Source organism: Lingula anatina, chromosome 1 (assembly GCF_051362555.1).
Source record: "Lingula anatina isolate TDL-2025a chromosome 1, LinAna3.0, whole genome shotgun sequence".
In the NCBI taxonomy this organism is placed as follows: Eukaryota; Metazoa; Brachiopoda; class Lingulata; order Lingulida; family Lingulidae; genus Lingula; species Lingula anatina.
In genome coordinates this window covers 14,241,817-14,262,233 of record NC_141767.1, presented here as the reverse complement: position 1 = coordinate 14,262,233, position 20,417 = coordinate 14,241,817, and the positions used below count along the sequence as shown (strand labels likewise).

General features: G+C 35.5%; 1 protein-coding gene and 1 long non-coding RNA gene across 4 annotated transcripts in view; one reads left to right on the top strand and one right to left on the bottom strand.

The window, feature by feature from the left end:
- The window catches only part of LOC106150952 (BCAS3 microtubule associated cell migration factor-like), a 48,128-nt gene extending 28,650 nt beyond the window's left edge, over positions 1-19,478 (top strand). For both annotated transcript variants that reach the window (XM_013523987.2, XM_087000353.1), the window contains exon 22: positions 19,050-19,478. In XM_013523987.2, the coding sequence (XP_013379441.2) occupies positions 19,050-19,171 (122 nt within the window). In that variant the 3' untranslated portion in view covers positions 19,172-19,478. The remainder of the gene's footprint in view (positions 1-19,049) is intronic.
- On the bottom strand, positions 1,813-5,796 carry LOC147763998 (uncharacterized). Of its 2 annotated transcripts, none has more exons than XR_015331851.1 (2): positions 5,360-5,796; positions 1,813-3,254 (listed from the first exon to the last, which is right to left on the bottom strand). It is a non-coding gene; the product is annotated as an uncharacterized LOC147763998 (long non-coding RNA). The 2 variants fall into 2 exon arrangements; XR_015331850.1 differs by having other exon boundaries at positions 3,875-5,386.
- Positions 19,479-20,417: the final 939 nt, after the last annotated feature.

Sequence of the window (20,417 nt, the reverse complement as noted above, 5' to 3'; positions counted from 1 at the left end):
AAAAACAATAGTTTTTACTATCCATGTGGCTTATATTCCTCAGATTAAGTGAGTGATTTTTAGGACAAAATTACAGTTTGAGTTTAAAAACCAGTTTCATTGGGTTCTTTTTCTTAAAGTTTTATAGTTTATATTAATTTGCCATTTTTTTACACATTAGTATGTTCAAGGTGTGACTTTAAACTCCTATGGGCCTGGAGCCCTGTGCTTGTGCCATTTTCTGAATGTCCACACTATTTGTAATGTATGTTTAAAAATTAGTGGTGATTATGCCGTTAAGCATCATGTAACATTGCATCAAAATTGACAAAACATTACTTTGTGATCAAAATGAACAAAAACATTATTTGTGATCACCACTGTAAGCAGTTTGAAAGGAAAACTGTGTGACTTTATTATTCTCAAACTCACTGGCATGATTTTAGGACTAAAATACAGCTTGAGTTTAAAAAAAACAGTGTGATAGAATTCTTTTTCTTGAACTTGTGCATTTTTTAATATTTCATTTTTTACACAATGGTATTTTCAAGGTATGACTCCTATGGGCCTGGAGCCATGTGCTAGTTACATTTCTGAATGTCTGTGTTACCTGTAGTGTATAATCAAAAATGAGTGGCAATTATGCCAGTAAGCACTATGTAATATCACATCAAAATTGACAAAATGACCATTTTGTGCATTGTCATTGTTATTTTCTCAAATGTCAGTATATTTGAGAGCTTTGCTGTCTTGCTCACAACACACAATTATGTTTGCTAAGAAAGAGAGAAAGGAAAAAGAAAAAATAATAGTAGTAATGTATACCTGTCACAATGATTAGACATCTCATTATAGATCTAAATGGAAATGTAACTAAGGTTAAATCTTCACATACCACACAAACTGGTTACCAAGCTGTTACGTCTCTTATTAACCTAGGATGAAGATAGATGGCACTAGAGTAAGTAGACATGACCACACGCGTCACCACACACTAGGTTTGCCACAACTTGTCACACTTTTCTCACTGTATGGAAATATCATTCAAGCTGTGACTAAATAATATTTTTCCATTTTTTTAAATTAATTTATTATTATGGTTATGATTGTTGTTATCATTATCATAATATTTAATTTTGTAATTGTTTAGCAAAAAAAGACATTAACTATGGCCACAAATATGTCCTGGTGACCCCAGGCAAATATACCGTAATGTAACAAAATAATCAAAACTGCATCAAAGCTGAATAGAGAAAAAGAAAGAAAGATGAAAATTTAAGACTTGGGACCATGTGGTGTGAAGAGATTATTATTCAAGGTGTCAGTTTTTGTTTGAATAGCTTTTTTGGTAGTTGGTCTGTGATTGCACTTTGCACTGGGCACACTCCTGTACATACACTGCAGACTTACTGGCCAGTGGTGGAGGAGAGAGAGAGAGAGACAGTCACTGAAGCTTATTAATAAAAGCAGGTGGAAAGCAGAGATTACACCTGCTGCTGGGAGGCAGTCGTCTTTATTCACAGTTGACAATGACAGCGGTCTAGAGATAAACAGCGAGTTTGGCCCGGCTTACATCACCCAGCAAAGGGCACCCTAGGCGCGCAGTGTTCACACAACTCGTCAGATGATTATCCATTATCAGATGATATTAACATAACTGGGTGAAAAGGAGGGACATGAAATTTGACACGTCTTACATCATCCTGTGACCCCTTCAAAGGGAGATGTCTGAGATTTTTCACACACATTATGTGAGCTGATAATGAGTTATCAAATGAAGGTGATATGGCATGGTAATAGTGGAGTCACTTTTGCAGACCTATGCCAGTTGAATTTTTAACCTTGAAAATCAGCAGTGTGTATCATAACCTTATTTTTTTTGGTCTCTTAAAAGGTTGACATTTTATAATTTAAAAAAACTTAACAAAATAAAATCTTATCAACAGCTGTGTGAAGGGCAGGGATCACCAAAAGATGTCATGTTTGGCATAACAATTGTTACAAAAAGCCAAGAGTTCATATTTTTTATTCAACCTCAAAAATTGAGTACGTAGACATTATAAACTGATAAAGTTGTGAACATCGAATTTGACACCATGCATGTCAACTTTAGCTTTAAGTGTCAAATCTAGTGCAGTAGGCTCTGGGTTGGGTTTTAATATGATTACAGATAATTATATGATTGTGATAGTATGGTAGCAGCACATGACAAAAAGCAGGCTACAGTAACATGTGCACAGTTATAAAAAAAAAGGAGCAATATTTGAAAATATGGCAAAATATATATAAATGTATATTGAAGTGGTTTAAAAAATTTACTGATCATCTGTAACCTTTGCAACACCCACTTATATAGATAATTCATTTGTGGGAATGTCAACTGAAAAAACTTTTAGAACTAAAAATCTTAATTTCTCAAAAAGCAATTTTCATTAGTCATTGAAATTTCACTTAATATTTCCCTATCTCATAAACACCCTGTTATCATTCATTGAAATTGTTTTTACTTAATAAAACTCCAGGATATTTGTAACTGACAGGTTAAAATTTTGTCTTCGTAGATTTTGTTGAGTGCTGGGTGACACTGGGTGCTTGATGTCAAAACTCAAATCCAAGAGCACCAGCTGGAATTGAGTGTGCCCACTTTTACACTAGACAACGTCCTTTCTGCATCCTAGAGTATGGCCCCGTTTGAGCATAAAAAAAAATTACATGCCAACAACTGGCCGATCACTGAGCATTCATACTGCAACCAAAGTGATGCTTGTGCCTCCTTTCTGTGACTACAATGATGCCAGCTTCATGCTTGCTCAAAGGACACAGAAAGGATGCCCTCCAGTTTAAAGGGGTTTTTAGAAAAGATTTATCAGTCCCATGCAAACTTGCCTACTGCTCTCTAACTCATTTCCTTATACTACATGTATTTGAGCCAATATATATGACCTCAACATACACATCTCAACAACTGTTATATTTTTTTAAATAATAATCTGGCGTTCTTTGACACCCTATCCTCTTTACACTTTCTTGGCTCCCAGCTTGTCCCAGACAAGATGATCTGTTACCCTCTAACATCATAGGCTTCTAAAATAAAAGTCAAGTATGAGCGATACAATACTTAACTTTTGTACCAGACTGCTAGCGCACCCTGTGGTCAGAGAGGAATGATCTTTTGGGGTTACAATCTAGGGACTGATGTATCCAGGTGTCCCTGTCATACACTGGACTTGTGGTCACTGTGGTCCTCTTAGAAACTTGATGTTGTTCATTCCTGGCTGGAAAATGAAACTATATCGTCTGCATTGAGCTGTCAATGGTCATCCAAGAGGCTCCAGAACTTTCAAGTTCTGGCATTGTGGGTTTTGGCCATGCTTTATGTAAAATCATCATCATCATCATCTAAAATCATCATCTAGAAAAAGTATTAAACTAAATTTCATTAAATGATAAGGAATTCTATATAACCACCTATTAATTATATAGATATGCACTTGTTGTTACAGCATAATATGAAAGTTTTCTAAATTGATAGTAATTTTTGTGAGTCGAAGTAGGGGGAATAATATTAATATTTCACTCAGGAGTGTTACTGTAATCAAATAAAAACAGATTTCAACTTATATTGCTTGATGTCATTCAGTGGGAAGTAAATATTTCAACAGTAATTGATGTGTGTGTGTATCACAGATTGTTCTGGCAAATTGTAAATTATTTAAGAGAAACAGATTGTAGCAAATTTTCCAACTTCGTGAAGAAACACCCTGCTAGCACCATCATGATTCTGTATATATTTCTGTTGTCATGGCTCTAGTTAAAGATAAAAGCCCGACAAGTAGTTTTACATAACAAATTAGCTGGACTGCAGCCACATACTTTAGAAAGAGCAAAATTATACCTTTCAGCCAACAGACAAATTTACTGATTGAATCATGTCTTGGCGTATCAGTCCAATCTTTGGCCTTGTGCTGCCAGTTCATCCCCTGTGGGGTGGAAAAGTACATTAACTGAGAGTTGCTAAAAGCATCTTGTGTTGAATTACTTTGATATTACAGTAGATAGGTCCTTTCCAGTAGTAATTCTTATAGATTTGGTAAATTAAGAAAGCCAGCAAAGATCAATGGTCAGTGACATTTTTGACACGTTTGTTGTTATCCTTTTTTCCTTAGTTTTGACTCTGAAAGGAGAAGTTTTGTTTATAACTGAAGTGATTTTGAAGTAAAAAGTGCTGCTGTGTTTGACTTTCCAGATTTGTCTTAAAGAAATGGACAACACTTACGAAAAGTACTTTTCGGGGTTTTTTATCCTTTTTTGTTTTTCCTTTTTTTTAAAGTAATTTTCTGTTTTCAGTTCCCTATCAAACTTCAAAGTCGTCAAAACAAAGTTTTGGACATGCTCAGTTTACGGTTTAAGCAGACTAAATTGAAAATGTCATTGTACAGGAACACTGGTATTAAAAAAGTGAGCAGCCATAAAAAATCAGTAGTCTAAATTGAATTGATGTGGAAGTCGCCTGGCTTTCAAATGAGCAAGCCAGGCTTGACTGGCTGTCTGTATATGCCTCTCCTTTTCGGTAGCGAGCTCAGATGGCAGTGGCCTTTTTGTCAACTAATAGGAGTGATAGATCAGATTTCTTCTACTGTCTCATTTGGGCCGGCAATTGCAAATGTGCTGCACAAATTACATGGGCTGGTAGCCTGCTAGACCTCCCGCCACCATTATCACCACCGCTTGACTGACTAACTGACCAGACCGTGTCAGGTAAGAGCCAGGCCAGCGAGCCACAGAAACCTTAAGTTGTCTCTATATTGTCCTAGGTCTTCAGCAGTTGTAATGGAATAGGCATGCTTACATAGAAACGTGTACTGGAAGACTCTGAGTGTGGTGTGGTGTGCTCTATATATAAATGGCAGCTTTTTGCCATGGAAGTATAGTAAAAAAATACAGAGTGAGTAATTATCATAAGATAAGAATGAACTTGAGCTGTGGGTGATGAGGAGATGATAACTAGCAATTCAGGTAATAGAGACAGGTGTCCAATTCACTGACTGGGAGATAAGCCAGTGCAGTATTTTCTTTTGTACTTGAGGGTGTTATAAAAAGACAATTATTTACAATCACAAACAAACCAGTACCCAAAAATCACTGAGAATTGTGATGTGAAGAATAATATGCTGCTAACGTAAGATGTTCTGTTGATAAGGTTTGGGTCCCGTATTGTGTGTTTTCTATGGCCCTGGTAGTGTATGTCTTAGGTGTGGTTAGGAGGAGATAGCGGGGCCTCCTGCAGGCTTTGTTTGCAGCTTATTCTCCCTCCCCATTGAATCCCACTCATCATACAATTAATTTAGTAACTTAGCCACATTGTGCAGTAATCCCTCACCTCGCTATTAGGCGGCAAGCGAGCCTCACAGACAGACAGCGGGATCTGATCTCTTTTGTTGTTTCCACCCCATCACTTCAGATTTCTTCTCGGTTCTCCCTCGCACTTGGCTGGTGCCATGCACAATACTAGGTGCCGCCAGCGGACAATAGAAATGTGACAATATGGCATGTCGCACTGGAGACAGACAACTTCGAGCACAACCTCTAAACACCTCAAACAGAGCAGTGTATTCCCTTGATTGAACAATTAATTACAATGGCAGAGGTAGAGTGCACACTTCACAAAGTTGATCCCTTGTGTCTCTCCCGTGTGTCTCCCCACTGATTTCTTTCTCAGATTTGGGTCATGATAAATCTTGTAAAAAAAAGTTAACAGAGATGAAAAAAGAAGGAAAAGGCTAATGTATTTTAGAAATATTTTAAAGGCCTCGAGGGATGAAAAAGAAAAAGAATTCAGTACACAGGGTTTCATTCAAGGAAGATCATATTTTTGAACATCTCTTTTAATTCTTATTTGATTTAGATTTATCTGTTTTTATTGATAAATATTGATGTATACACATTTAAGTATTCTTTACCTCTATATTTTCTGTTCTGTTCTCTTGGTTCTTAGAATATTAGTTGTCTGTTTTAATTTCAATCAAGCATCTTTTATTTCTTTGTGTGTGTGTGTGTATTTTTTTCTGTTAAAGATTTAAATTGGCTCAAGGGCTTCAAAGTCTGAAAAGGAGCAGATTGAAAAAAAAATCCACTATTAAAACTAAGAACATTTCCTACCTAAACATTGAATAAAAATTTTAAAATGCAGTTATCATTTGATGATTTTATTTTTCTCCTCGCTCAGTTTTCAAGAAATATGCCATTTCCTAAAGCATTTCAAATAATAATAATAATTGTTGTTATTGTTATTATTATTATTATGTTTCAGTGTCACACTGTATGAAAAAAGATATGCTGCTATAATTTTGACTAACATAATTTTTAACAGCTTTACATAAGATATCCCTTGTAATCTACTCTTAAGATCTAGTAAAATTGTTGGACTCAGTATTTCTGAGTTATATTTTCCTCAAGTGTCAGATTTATTGCCATTGCTCTTTAATGCCTTGCCATGTACATGTGTTAGAGGTTTTTGTAGAAGAGAAACCAAAGTTTCTATGTTTTCCATCTAATTTAATTTCTGTTTCTTCTAGCTGTGGCCATACTTGGGGGAACTTACTAGATTTATCATATACATATATTGTAAACACATTCACTGATGTACTCAATATTTCCAATGTATTCTTATGGCATCTCTAATTTTGTAACTGTTCTCACAAATGCTAACATTTGCAGCAGAATGACTTGTTGTATGAAAACGGTAGTAAAAATGACCCACAAAATGATTGACGCAAAATCACTGTGGTAGTCTTATTGCATCGTTAATTTTGTTGCTATTGCTTGTAAGTACCACCATTGAAAGGAAAATTATGTAGCTTATACCAGTGGATCATCGTCAAGACCTGTGTAGAAGATGGTCATAAGGGTGCTGAGATAGCAGGCAACCAGCAATCAACATCAAGACCATGATGGTTGGATTATTATTATGATGGTGGCGAAGTAGTATGTGTGTGCGTGTAGGTGTGCCTAAGTATTGCTTTTTAGGGGTAATTTTTTTGTCTTGATAACATAGAGGCTTTCAAAGTAGCGTAGAATGCAACACTGGAAGTCATATGTATTTGACAGGGATGCGGGTGACTTAGGAGTAGTTTTTAAAAATACATTTTGTCATATTTGAACAAAGTGAAAGTGTGTGTGTATTTTTTTTTTTTTTTTTTTTTTTTTTTTTAGGTATTGAAAGCAATGCAAAGAAGAAATGTTTTTAAAAGTTGAATGGTTGAACCTAGAAAAAATGAAAATACTAGAAGATTAGAATAGAAAAAATGAAAGATAATAACAGATCTTATGAATGCTTCTGAAGAAAATCAGTATTTCAAGAGTTGAATGTTACATTATCTTATGAGACATTCTACAGATCCCTGTATTTAAAATCAAATTCCAGATCACTTTCTGTTACCTTCAGGACCCTGCTAATGTCCCCATCCCGAAAAACAAATGAACAAAAAGTTAATAAACCTGCAGAAAAATTGCTTGATTTTACATTCCAACTTATTATAGCTTTATTGAAGGTTCACAAGATTTTTGCACTGTTAGACATAATGAAAGACAAAGGAAGCTCATTTTTGTATCAAAATAGATTAAGTTTTGTGATTGATAATCATTTTATGTCCTAAAGATGACATGTTTAAAATATTTCATCACAAAAGTTTTAAAAGTGAGTTGGCTTCATGTCAAAAATGCATTAAATAATAATAATAATTCTTGAAAAAGTGAACTTCTGGAATGAGAGAGGTATTTGAAAGTTTTAAGTGACTATCATATCATAATCTCCTGTTTAGTTGAACATCAGAGTGGAAGAAAGTTCTGGAAGGGAGATTGTTTTATATACATCTTATTATATATGAAAAAGATCACATATCCGGATAGAACAAATTTTTGAAACAGTTAAATGTCAGTTTTGCCAGTGTTATAGAAACATTGCACTTTTTTTCATCCTAGACTGGCTTCCTCATCTTTATATATTGGTTTTGTGGTTAGTGAAAATGGTGAGAAGCCTCATAGATTATATTAGTAATAGTTTGCCTTGATTTTGGCAGTTCAAAACTGTTATATGGTTTTTATATCTTGGCTTCTTTGTGCAATTTTTAAACACCCATCACTTAGATAATTCTGTCATTTCTTAAGATATTTTATTTATTTGAATACATTTCCGGATCTGACTATGGGTTATTCAGGTGACTCCCCAAGACCACAAAAAATAACATATTTTTTCCTCTCATATTTTTAAGGGGCATAAAAATAGGAGCTCAGAGTATTGTCAAGGTGAAAATTGTTAAGGACAATGAAGGAAATGAAAAGTGGGAAGGGAAGCATGATTAACGCTCGCTGAAGCCTTTAAATTGTAATATTTGCCAAAATTCCTGTTGCTTCATGATTGCATTACTATTTTTGTCACATTCCCATATATGTGTGTCTCTGTGTCTGTGTGTTTATTGCAAACATAAGACTTTTTTTCAACAAGCTATAGGTGTCAAATTATTTTTGTTGGTAAGAAGAAGTTGTTGTATGTTTCTCTGTCAGAATAAATACATTTGTCACAGTCCGTAGAGAATAGCAGTAGTCAAGTACAGATCAGTGGAGTCAAGCTTATCCAAGTAAGAAGGAACAAAAAAGATTAGGTCCGCTTCACAATGTGAGCAATTAAGCACTTCAATCATTGAATGACTTCCAGAAATGCTGGTCACAACCGCAGAAAACAAGATTACTGAGCACACAGACTGCCGGGCGCTCGGGTACTACGCAATTTGCATGAAATTTTTTCTCTCATTTGGCAGTTTTCAGGAGATGCACAGAGGTGGAAACTAATACCCCCAAATTGAATTATTGCTTTGTAGTCTCTGTTTCCAGTAATACGTACTGTGTTGTCCTTAATTCGTTCAGCGAAGAAAGTGTTGTATTAATTAGAAATCTATCACATGCCCTGAGCCTCTGACCTTCTGCTCATACTTTACCAGGGATCAGAACAATTATTGTTAGGAAGCTGATCACACTGGGTGCCAAGGCAGGCTCAGAATGGAAGGTGTGCTTTTCTCACGTATGTCACAAGGCAGGATTTCTTTTTTTTTTTTTTTTCTTTTTTTTTTTTTTGTTCATGCATCCAGTATCAGCACCGTCATACCCTAGGGATGAGAATGTCAGTCAAAATTAGCTGACGCAGGAAACAGCAATTACAATTTTCCTGTGCCGCTTTTTAATCAAACTGTAGGAAAACTTCTACAGTTGCCATGGAAATTGCTTGTTAATAACATTTTTCAAACATGCTTTGTTGGCAAGGCTCGGCGTTGTTTTCACTCAGTTATTGATTAAGGAGCAAAGAGGTAGAATTAACAAGACTACAACCAAGATCTTTTGTTTCTCAGCGAATTCAACCTGGCGTGACATTCAGACATGGATCAGACTTTTTTTTTTTTTTTTTTTTGGGGGGGGGATATGGAAAAAGACACAAACAGGTTTATTTGTAGATAGTTGAGGACAAATTTGTTCATGGCTGAGGAAAGAAACCTTTACATGACAATATTCAGTGATCAAATTATATCAGTCATGCTTGACATTTTCTTAAAAAAAACGATATTAATCAACTTGCTTTTTTCTGCTGTCATTGTTTTTTTTTCTAGAAATAATTCCGAAAAATGACAGAAAACTTTCAGCCATTCAGTTCAAATTGGCAATCAACCAATTCATCAATCAACCAATAGAAAATGATGGTGGCGATGGTTATTTGTCCAAAAGTTGTGATATTTTGGTTTTAACAGCCACATATACTAAAAGCCTTTTTTTATCCTTCCTTTATCTTAATTCTAACATACAAATTTTGCCTTCAAGACCAGTTAGCTCACCCCCTGTGCGGGGACCTTGTGCAGTCATCATCACATTCTCTCCTGTCCTTCTCTTCTTATTATTATCATTAGACAGTGGCAGAAATCGTGTGGGCAGTAATTATATTAATAATCACCAAAATGCTCTACTTTTACAGACCAAGTCCTCTTGATATTATAGCACCTAGGATAGTTGGCCATCTTTTTAAGTTAAAATCATGCTCATTAATACAATTACCACTATTTTTGTAGGTCAGTGCAGGCTTCACACAATAAATTACGCAATATCTGAGGTTTTGTCCCCTCAGATTCTGTATATTAGATATTATTTAATTGGAATCAAGTAGAAGTTGTTAATTTAAAAATAGAAGTTATGTATATGGTATTGCTGGTCATTCAGGTCATTCAAATACCGATGTACATCATCTCTGCAGTAAATGTGATAAAATAATTCATGCAATCCAACTTTATATTGGGTTATTTCACACTGGAAAAGATCATCTTCATAATTTGTACTACTGATAATCATGACATCTGATGTGAACAAAATTCAAAGATGACCCAAAGCTAAAAGAAGAAATGCTGTAGTAGGCCTATTTCACACAAATTTCTGATAAAATTTTTAAAAAACAATGATCAGCGCATTAGATATTCAACCATCCTTGAATTGAATACCTTTTTTGAACTGTTTAATAAATGAATCAAGCATATACAGCAATTTCTGACGGTTGGAGTTTTTGAATGCCTGATTTAATCCAGTATTTGACTTTTTTCAAGAATTATCATTTTTAGTATCTGACAAAAATGTACTTTCTGATGTGAAACCAATTCACTTTTCAGAACTTTAGAATAAGCATATCAAACATTGTTTTGGTGAAAAGTGTTAATTTCTTTTTGATCAAATTTTATTAACAATTACCATACACACCACTTTTATTATAACCGAGGTCTGGATAGGCCAATTTTCTTTACTCCATTCCCCTTATATCCTCTGCCACTGGATGTACCCCCAGCCCAATACTGGTCTAATGGATGTACCCCCAGCCCAATACTGGCCCACTGGATGTACCCCCAGCCCAATACTGGCCTAATGGATGTACCCCCAGCCCAATACTGGCCTAATGGATGTACCCCCAGCCCAATACTGGCCTAATGGATGTACCCCCCAGCCCAATACTGGCCTAATGGATGTACCCCCAGTCCAATACTGGCCTACTGGATGTACCCCCAGCCCAATACTGGCCTATTTGAAGTAGGTGGGCATAACCCTCACAAAGTCATCAGACAAGAAAAAATATGTGGTTCAATAAGCTGAACATTTTTTTTTTAAAGGTCTGCTTTTACTTTTAAAAAAGATAAGGAGTGAGGGAACAAATGGACATCATTTACATAGTGCCAGAGAGAAGATTTAAGACATTGATAGCTATTTATCTCTAACTAGATGTTGAAAATAAAGCCATAGAGAATTATAATTGTTAGCAGATACGTAAGATGTCTGAAAATAACTATATTTTTTCCTTTGGAAATAATTAATTCCTAGCTGTTAATGGGAAAGTTAACAATGCTAAAATTATCTTCATTGGGGCAGCTTCTGTTAAAAACTGACACTTTGAAATCCGTTTTTAAATCACCTGCTTAATTATTTCATAAGTTTAAGCTGCTTGCCTATCCTATATTTAGCACAAATTGGAGAAAAACAACAGTTGCTGTGGCAGCAATCAATTTAACTTGTTAACCACTGATCAGAATGTTGGCTGCAGATTATAACTTAACTCTGAGGTAACCGTATATCAAATCAGGATCTAAGTAATGAAAGATTCAGTTCCAAGATCATGAAAACAAGGGAGGGGAAGGGGTGAGCAGGACAAGAGAAGTTTATAAGGTACCCTTATGTAAATCTTGGGCAGATGGAGGCTGTCTTCTGGGTCTTCCAAAAGATGGTCAGAATTTTTCTAAGTTTACATAATAATGTGTACACGGTCTTTTTATCATTAACTTGCACTTTTAAATAAGATCTTGATGTGAATCTAATTTTTTTCTGTCGGAAGACGATCAAAAATGGAGCATGGATCAACAAAGATAATTTGGAAGACTGACAGAAAATCTGTCTGGACCCGCCCCTGTTAATGCATGGCCAAGGTTCTCTGCTTCACTGTTTATGTTAGTAGGTGCAGTCTTGTATTTCAGTGGTCGTAGAATATGAAACTTTAAGAATGATGCCGAGTGGATGGTTTGGTCCCCACATTTCTAGAGCAATGCTACGGAATACCGTGTTCCACATATATATTCTTCACCTGTGAAAATAGGCCCTGACCGAAACCACTTGCAGAAAAGCTTTGAACATCTAGCAAAGAGCCCTCAAGTTATTCATAACATCATTGCTACTAAATGTTATAGCCTGTATATGACAGGTATATGAAATAGTCATGTTTAGCGATATATTTCTTATTACTTATTCATTTACATCAGGGTAGGTAAAATAGTGTATCCAGTATGTTATGGATATGAAAGCAGATAGATTTCTCTCTTTATGTTCACCAAGACCTCAATTAAAAGTGCAACTTAATGATAAAAAGACCATGTTCACTAAGAATACCTTTCTTCAGTGACATTCAACCTTTTGTCAATTGTAGATATTAAAAAGTGTCACAAAATGACAGATACAGAACTTTTGTTTGTTGACAAATTGAAAAAGGCTTACAATGCCTTTTTATATGGTGATCTCAAAAAGACTGAATGGTAGAAATGAAAACTGATAAAGATCCCTAATTGTAAGAAGCTGTCACAAGAAGCCAACCCCCCTCCCCCTTTCCCCCTCCCAACCTTGTTATCTTTCCTATCATGACTGAAGCAGGGATCTATTCTACATTATTCTAAACTTCTGGACCATAATTTCAGTCTAATTTTACCCTAGATAAATTAGTAGTAGAACAATTTAACTAAATATTGCAACTATAATTTGTGCCTGAATTTATGGAATTTGTGTAAAATTTTCAAGTATCTAACTTACTCTTATCTCTTATCTCATAGAAATTTGCTTTCTTATACAAAGTTAATTAAGTTATCAAGACTTTCGAATCATTATATTCGGTATTACTTACAAAACATTTGGTGGAAATTCATCATGTTTGTATTTAATAAGTAATAACCATACCTGACAAGCCTTTTATGTACAGCTAAAATGTTTTATCCTAAGCCAGTGTGAACAGGATAACAAATGCACAGCTAAAATGTTTTATCTAAAAACTGATGTGAACTTGATTCCAAATGTACAGCTTAAATGCTTTATTTAAAAACTGATGCGAATAGGATACCAGGCATTCAGCTAGAATGTTTAATTGAAGTGAACAAAACACCTGATAAAATTTTTAGCTTGAAACTGATGTGAACAGGAAACCAAATGACGGACTAAAATGTTTTATCTTAAATCCAATGTGAACAAGATATCAAGTGTACAGTAAAAGTGCATCATGTTAAATAGGCTGAGGCTCACACATAACATTTTAGAATGATTGTTTACATCGTAACATTTTAGAATGATTGTTTACAACTTGTTCTATTTTTAACACACTGATAAACAGAAAGAATGTCTCTTAAGTATATTTTCGACTTTCTTTCTGCAAAAGAGATGTCATTGCAGATTTTATCGTCTGAAATAAAAGGTACTTTTATTTGTGCTAAGTCATCTGTCTGCACACAAAGGATGTGTGTGTGTGTGTGTGTGTGTGCGTGTATACATGAATGTCACGAGTTTTCCACAAATCTTCAAGGGACTGAGACATGACCCAAGAATCAGTGTGTGAACAGGCATTTAGCACGTATTGTATTAAATGTAAGTAGAAAAAAATTGTGGTACCTGTATTTATTATCTATATTTTATAGATGTTCTTTTATCCATATTTGCAAGGATGCTTGACAATTTCGTCTGAGCTTTTAGACAAAGACATTATAGTGTGTGCGTGTGTGCATGCTTGCATGTGTGTGTTACTTCAGATTAGTTGTTTGGGCTTGAGTAGTTGTCTTTTTGGATTATTTTCTTGTAGTAAGAAGTCTTATAAGAAGGCAGATCAAAATTTGAAATGGTTGGAACATTTTCTCATGTGTCAACATCTTTATTCATTTTATAAATGGTCTCGTCCTGAATTCTTACCCTTCTTCTGTCATGTTTGAATGATAAACTTACCAGGCAGGAAGATAAAATGAATTCTGTTTACATATCCTCACGTATATTGCACATAAAAAAGAGAGTTATTTGTTCAGTTGAAAATTTTCAGTAAACAAGATGTTGTTTTCGTAGTAAAATTCATTTTTACGAACTATCAGCTAGAATTATGTTTTATTATTCTCAGATTGAGCTATTTTAAGGGGATAGTGCAGAGATAAACCAATATTTGGTTCTTGAAATGGGTTGTGACCAGTATGATAGAAAATCAGTTTCTGTATACTGATAGCATTAAATAATATGTAATATTGGCATCAGTTCTTTGTTTAGAAGATTAATGAAGATCTAGCAGCCAAGATATAATAACATGAAAAATCTAAAACACCAAAAAAAAAAAAAAAACATTCTATACTTTGATGTGGGAGGCATCTTAGTTAACTCTTCACTCCACATATCCATAAATATTTATGAATGCAAATGTTTATGTCAGTTATAATGTCAGTCTGATATGTTTTACTCCTGGTTTAACTTGATTTCCTTGGCTTAACATTACTGTAATTTAAAAAAAATTATCTTTACTTGGAGTATAAAAATGTTTGCAAGTGCAACATATTATAGTACATTTTACTGATTTTTAGTTTTTTTTTAAATTCAAGTCCATATGAAATATTTTATGAATTTGATAGCCTAGTTGTACCAGACACACCTCACCATCACAGTATTGGCACGAAGCACGCCACAGATTATTACTAAGGGCCAGCGTATTAGTGGTAGAGCTTATTACATGTGTGCCGTATGTCACACTGCATTGTGGTTACCCTGTGATCCATACTTACTTAAAGCAGGCTACTAGGAGGGAAGGTCAGCCTAGGCCCACAGATTTTCATCATCTGTTTATGCGTTAAAACTCTTAAAATTATTGATCCCTATATTCCCTGTAATTCCCCTTATGCAATACCCTGTCAAGAAAATAATGGGCGGAGGGGATCAATGGGAACCGTGCAGTTGTCATGTACAATCACAGCAGCACTGTATTAATGCTCAGCCCATGTCTTTAGTCCCGATTAAACAATTAGAGAGTAATTTGTGTAATTCTGGGCTTAGCTACAACACTAATCTCGCTTGATGAGGAGGATGGGAGAGTCATTTGTGCATTGATTGAAAATCATTTGACAACATGTAATCACACTTGTCCAATTTAGGGATTGTCGAAGGCTTGAAAATTCTCAAAAGGACTGAAGTTGATGGCAGGGGATCGGTGTAGTTAGTTATTACCTCTTAATATGGCGGCGTGCGTGTGATCTAAACACACTCTGACAATCAACAACATAGTCAATGAACTTCTTATGGAATGTAATTCCTTGTTTGATGAAATCCCATAGCTGGCAGCCAGCTTTGGTTGATGAGCTGGCAACCTGAAGGTGGCTGTCTCTGCTATACTGCTCCAGCAAATTGCTGCCTTTTTTGTGATAATTATCAGGAGCAATGTGGGTAGATGATCACTTTTTGTCATTGATCATTTCTTCCAGTTGAAGAAGTCTTCCACCTCTGAAAGCTACAAGATTGATACAAATAACAGATCTAATTCTTATGCATGGTTAGGTCCTTGCTTTGACTGCTATTGATATCAGAATTAGAATTTTCATTTTTCTATGGGAATATGGTACTATTTTATAGCAAGGTATTTGTAAGTGAAAACAACATTTATGGCATTGTGTTTGTGTATAGGTTAACGTTTTCTTTTCAATTTTCCTTCCTTCCCCCCTCTCTTTCTCTCTCTCACACATGCATGCACATGCACACACACACACACACACACCAAAGTCTAGCAAACGCATTTTTATCTGGATAACAATTTAAAATATTTTTCAGGATTTTTTCTGTTATTTTCCAATTTTATATTGGTACAATTACCTTCAATAAATTACCATTTATCTGATGTGATACTTGAATGAAAATCAAACAAATAATTGATGACATATAGGCAGGATTCCCAGGTTTCACCCTGCCTTTCAGCATCATTCTGTAAATATTTTACAAGATCTGTCATATGTGAATATATATTTAACGTGTTTGTCTCGATTTTGCCACATGTCACAGGTTTTGATTTGTCATATCACGTTGAAATCTTTTAAAAATGCAGAGCGCTTTGATGCCGTTCGAAATTGCCTGTTGCCGGTGACCTGTGTTTGTATGAACCCAGGGTGTCTGCCCACAGCACTTGACGAAGATTTCTTATCAGGGTTCTAAATACTTAATGAGATTCTTCTCTCGATCTGGATAAAGGTAGAACAATTGCTTGTAGTCTCCGTAATAATTACTCTTTAACTACGAAGAAAGCGGCTGGTTTTAAAATCATGGAAAATTTGAAGTAAGGGCATCTTTATCATTCTAATTATTTTTCTCCCGATCCCATAGTACTATTGCAGCTGAAGACAAGATGGTGCTTTCTCTTTTTGACAGATTGTTTTAAAATTGTTCTTCTGGTTGAATGTTGCCGTCATAATTGGCACCTTCAGCCTCATTTGGGGTATCATTAAAGTGCATTTTGAACGGGTGTCTTTGACAAAGAACCTGAGATTATTACAATGGTGATGACTCAGATATGTCTCTCTTATAAACTGGGTCATATTTATTTAAATAATTGACTACTTTCTACAATATCATGATAGGGTAGCATGTTAAAAAACATTCAGGTATATCATATAATTTATCACATGAATTTTTTATTGTTTTGAAATATTCATTTTCACTACCGTGGATACAGGTTGATGTTTTCAATGTTTCACGACCTTTGTTTCCGTCACTTCGGCAAGCCAGTAGATGGTCTTCAGGCAGGCAATCTTGTTCATCATCCCAGCTGTCACTGCTCACAAATTTGGTATGAAAACATTGATTTTATGTGCCCAAGTCTCCCTGCTCCCCGTAGGAAAATGCAGATGATTACACAAAATAATGAACCATTTCTTATTTGAATTATTTCAACCCAGAACGCTCGCATTATTTCCTAGGCCATAGTTTTAATGGCATTTTGAGATGGTGTGTTAGAGTTAAAGCTGTATAATATAAGAATGTAAAATTTGTATTTTAGGTTTAGATATGAGGTCAGATTTACGTGCGTTTGATATGAAGTAATCACAGCGGACATTCCCGTTAAGTACACTTAATATTCAGGAGTTGAATTAACATATTTCAGTAAGCGTTTCTAAAACACTTACAGTGCCGCGCTGTTTTACATAAAACCAATTCATTGCCAACAGCGATCCTAACCGCACACAGGATTTATATAACTCTCTACGAAAGTGAGAGAACACTTGGGTATGCTATTTATTTAATTAGGCTAGATTTTTACTAGCTGAAATCTCCATTTTGAGAACTGGAGGACAATTTAAGTCCCATTACTCCGTATCACTCGGGGTAAAATTATCAAAGTTTACAAGCTGTAATGAATATGAAGTGTTGATCAAAGGCAGTAATGACAGCAGAGATGGGAAATGACACTGTTAACTTCAATCTTGGTGCTAATAGTTCTACTATCAGGATACATTTGTTCATTAACGAGAAGCGATACTGTTGATAATAGATTCTCTGGAAGTGGTGCATGAATAAAGGATAAAATAAACTACTCATATGAAAGTGTGCTCCCACTCGTGCTAGTAAGTTTCTCATTCTTTTGATTTTGTGCAGTGAAATGGCACAATTGCCCTGTTCCTCTGGTGAAAAAGTTAATGTATTTTCTTTTTGAATGGATTTTTTAGAGAAAAGAAAAAAATACTTCTCTTTCTCTGCTTTTCCTTGGAAAGTTGTCGTTGTCTCGGTTTTTCCGTTTTGTTTTATTGTGAATTTCGTGAAGATTAATTACAGGCCTAAAAGCCGCTTGTAGGAAATTTTTCGTTTTGATTTTAAATACATTTTGACAATGGCGCTCAGCATTTTTTCGTAGTCGTTGTGAAACTGGGGTAGTCTCCAGTTAAATGCCTAATCCGCTGTCCCGTTGAGCCGACTCTTCTTAAATTTCTTGGTTGCCAGCGAGCCCATCTTTATCATTTTTATCATGACAATAAGTGACTCCTGAAAGTACAGGGGCTCAGCGGGAAGAGGGGGACTTCAACATGTTTTTTAATGTTCAGAGCAACGCACGGGTTGAAAGGTCAATTTGCAGTAATTCAGCACAAAAACACTACAGTCAACATTTGCCTCAAATCATCCGCAGCCTCTGTCAACATAAACTGGATGCAACATAAATTTCTTAGGCGCCTAACACCTTACTTTTTTGTGAAAACAACTTGAGATTGAATTGCAGTGAACGGGGTGTGTTTGGTTTTGTCTGAATCCCTTTAGGGCTTTCTGTGATTGGCCAGGAAAGGAGTGCCGATTATTATGATGAAATGTACATTTATATAACGTCTTGGTGTTCACTTCTCAAGCACACATCTCAATCTGTGTGTGGGAAATTCTGTTGCAGACCAATGGGCGTTGAAACTAATGCCCTGAATTAATCTCAACAAAATTCAACCTCGTCATTGCGTCGACTAAAATCCTAGACTTGGGGATCTTACACTCTTTATTTATGTTTTTTTCCTCTTTGACAGTTCTTTGTTAGCGGGGTGAATTTCAGTGTTTCAGTCGACAGAATCGAGCTCTTAGATTTGTCTTTAAAATGCTATTGCAGTAAAACGTTTGAATATTCTTAGGTTTTTGGGAGATCTGTTTTCCGACGATGTGAAAGAAAATTTGCACGGGGTATCAACAGTTCATAGTTTGTTATGTCTTCTGTTTCCACATTGCTCTGTTTAATTTTCTTACGAAGAAATCGTTTTTATGGCATTTTTATGACAATTTATGTTGAACTGAATTGTGAGATTTTTCAACCACTGAACTAAAAGTTTAGTTTTATGATGTTTTATTCTTTTGCAGGAGCACGTCGCAGCATCGGTCACTGCGCGCTAGTTGTGCGGTCTTGCTTCAGCGACTCCCTAGGCTGAAGATAAATATTTGACCAAACTTTGAAATAACTTGTCAAATTAATTTTCTTCTTTTGCTACTTTCAGATGAAAGTAAAGATCAAAGCAAGAAACGTGGCGCTGCATTTGATTTGCGTTCCTCCCCAGTACAAACATTAGAACACGTCTTGGTGTTTCCGAGTAACAATTCTTCGGATTTACAAAGTTGATGTGGAGGGGGGAATTCTCACAAATTCGAGGACGGAGGATATTTTTTATCTGTAAATATTTAATTAGATACAGTTGTAAAATGCTAAGATTATCGGCCTTGGTGGTAATGTATTTTAAGGCAACAAGATACAAAATAAGATTTGTAATTCGTATATTAATTCGGAAGGATTAAAGAAAGATTATTTGTATTTTTACATTTTATTCATGACAATGATAAATTGTTTTTTTGTAATGTATAAGCTAGTCGAGTAAAAAAATACTGGCATATTACGAAATAATATTGTATTAATTTTATTCTTAACAATATTCTGTGGTTTTGTATCAGTTTCATTTTATTAAAATATTTGCCAACTGCCCTTCATAACAGTCTAAATAAGTAAACTTCTTTTGAGAATTTATAGAAAATCGATGGTAACCCTATTACTTCGCCAGTACAACTGTGTCGTGTTTCTGAAACATTTTGTATCCGATGAAATATGAGACCATATTCGTTTGTATTTTGCTGATCTAGTGTCTTTTTACTGCCAATATCGTTCCCCATAATATTGTGCCGTGATATATTATAGCTCTTGCCCGAACGCGTAGTACGCTGTCTTTGTCTTGCTAACCCGCAGTCGTCCCTAAGTCTTTGCCTTGGTTGATCAGTTTCATTAATTTCGTTCATTGCTATTTGACTGCAGTGTGTGTATTTGAAAATATCTTTTATGTCTTGCGGTGATAAATGTTAAGTAGATATACTGATCGGAGTGTTTCGTGCGTAGAGCTTTAAAATCACCGTCCCAGCGCCAACCAGACTCGCTCATAACGCGCTCTGTGGAAATGAAGCTACGCTTTATGCGCCTTTAGTGGCAGTTTAAATTAAGGCAATGTATAATTTTCTGAGTAATTGCTGTTTGAAGTAAACCCCGAAATTATTTTGCTGTTGGATGGAAATCTCTATGGCCCGGGCTTCCGCGCGAAAAAGTCGAGCACGAAGGTTGAGTGCCTTCGGTCTTTTTCTCCGCCTGGGAGGTACATCTTCAGTCGAGCCGCGCCCAGCGGTAACGCACGTCATCTATAATTTGAAAAAGAAATCCAAATGTTTTCTTGCCCGTAAGCGCCATCGGATTGTGCAATCAGCGTTGTGGGACTTAATTACGCGTTTGTTACCATTGTTTTTTCGCCGTATGGTCATTATAAACTGGAGCCGTGGCAGTCTGAACGCTGGCTTAACGCGCCAAGCGTAAAACCCCCACCTGATTACAA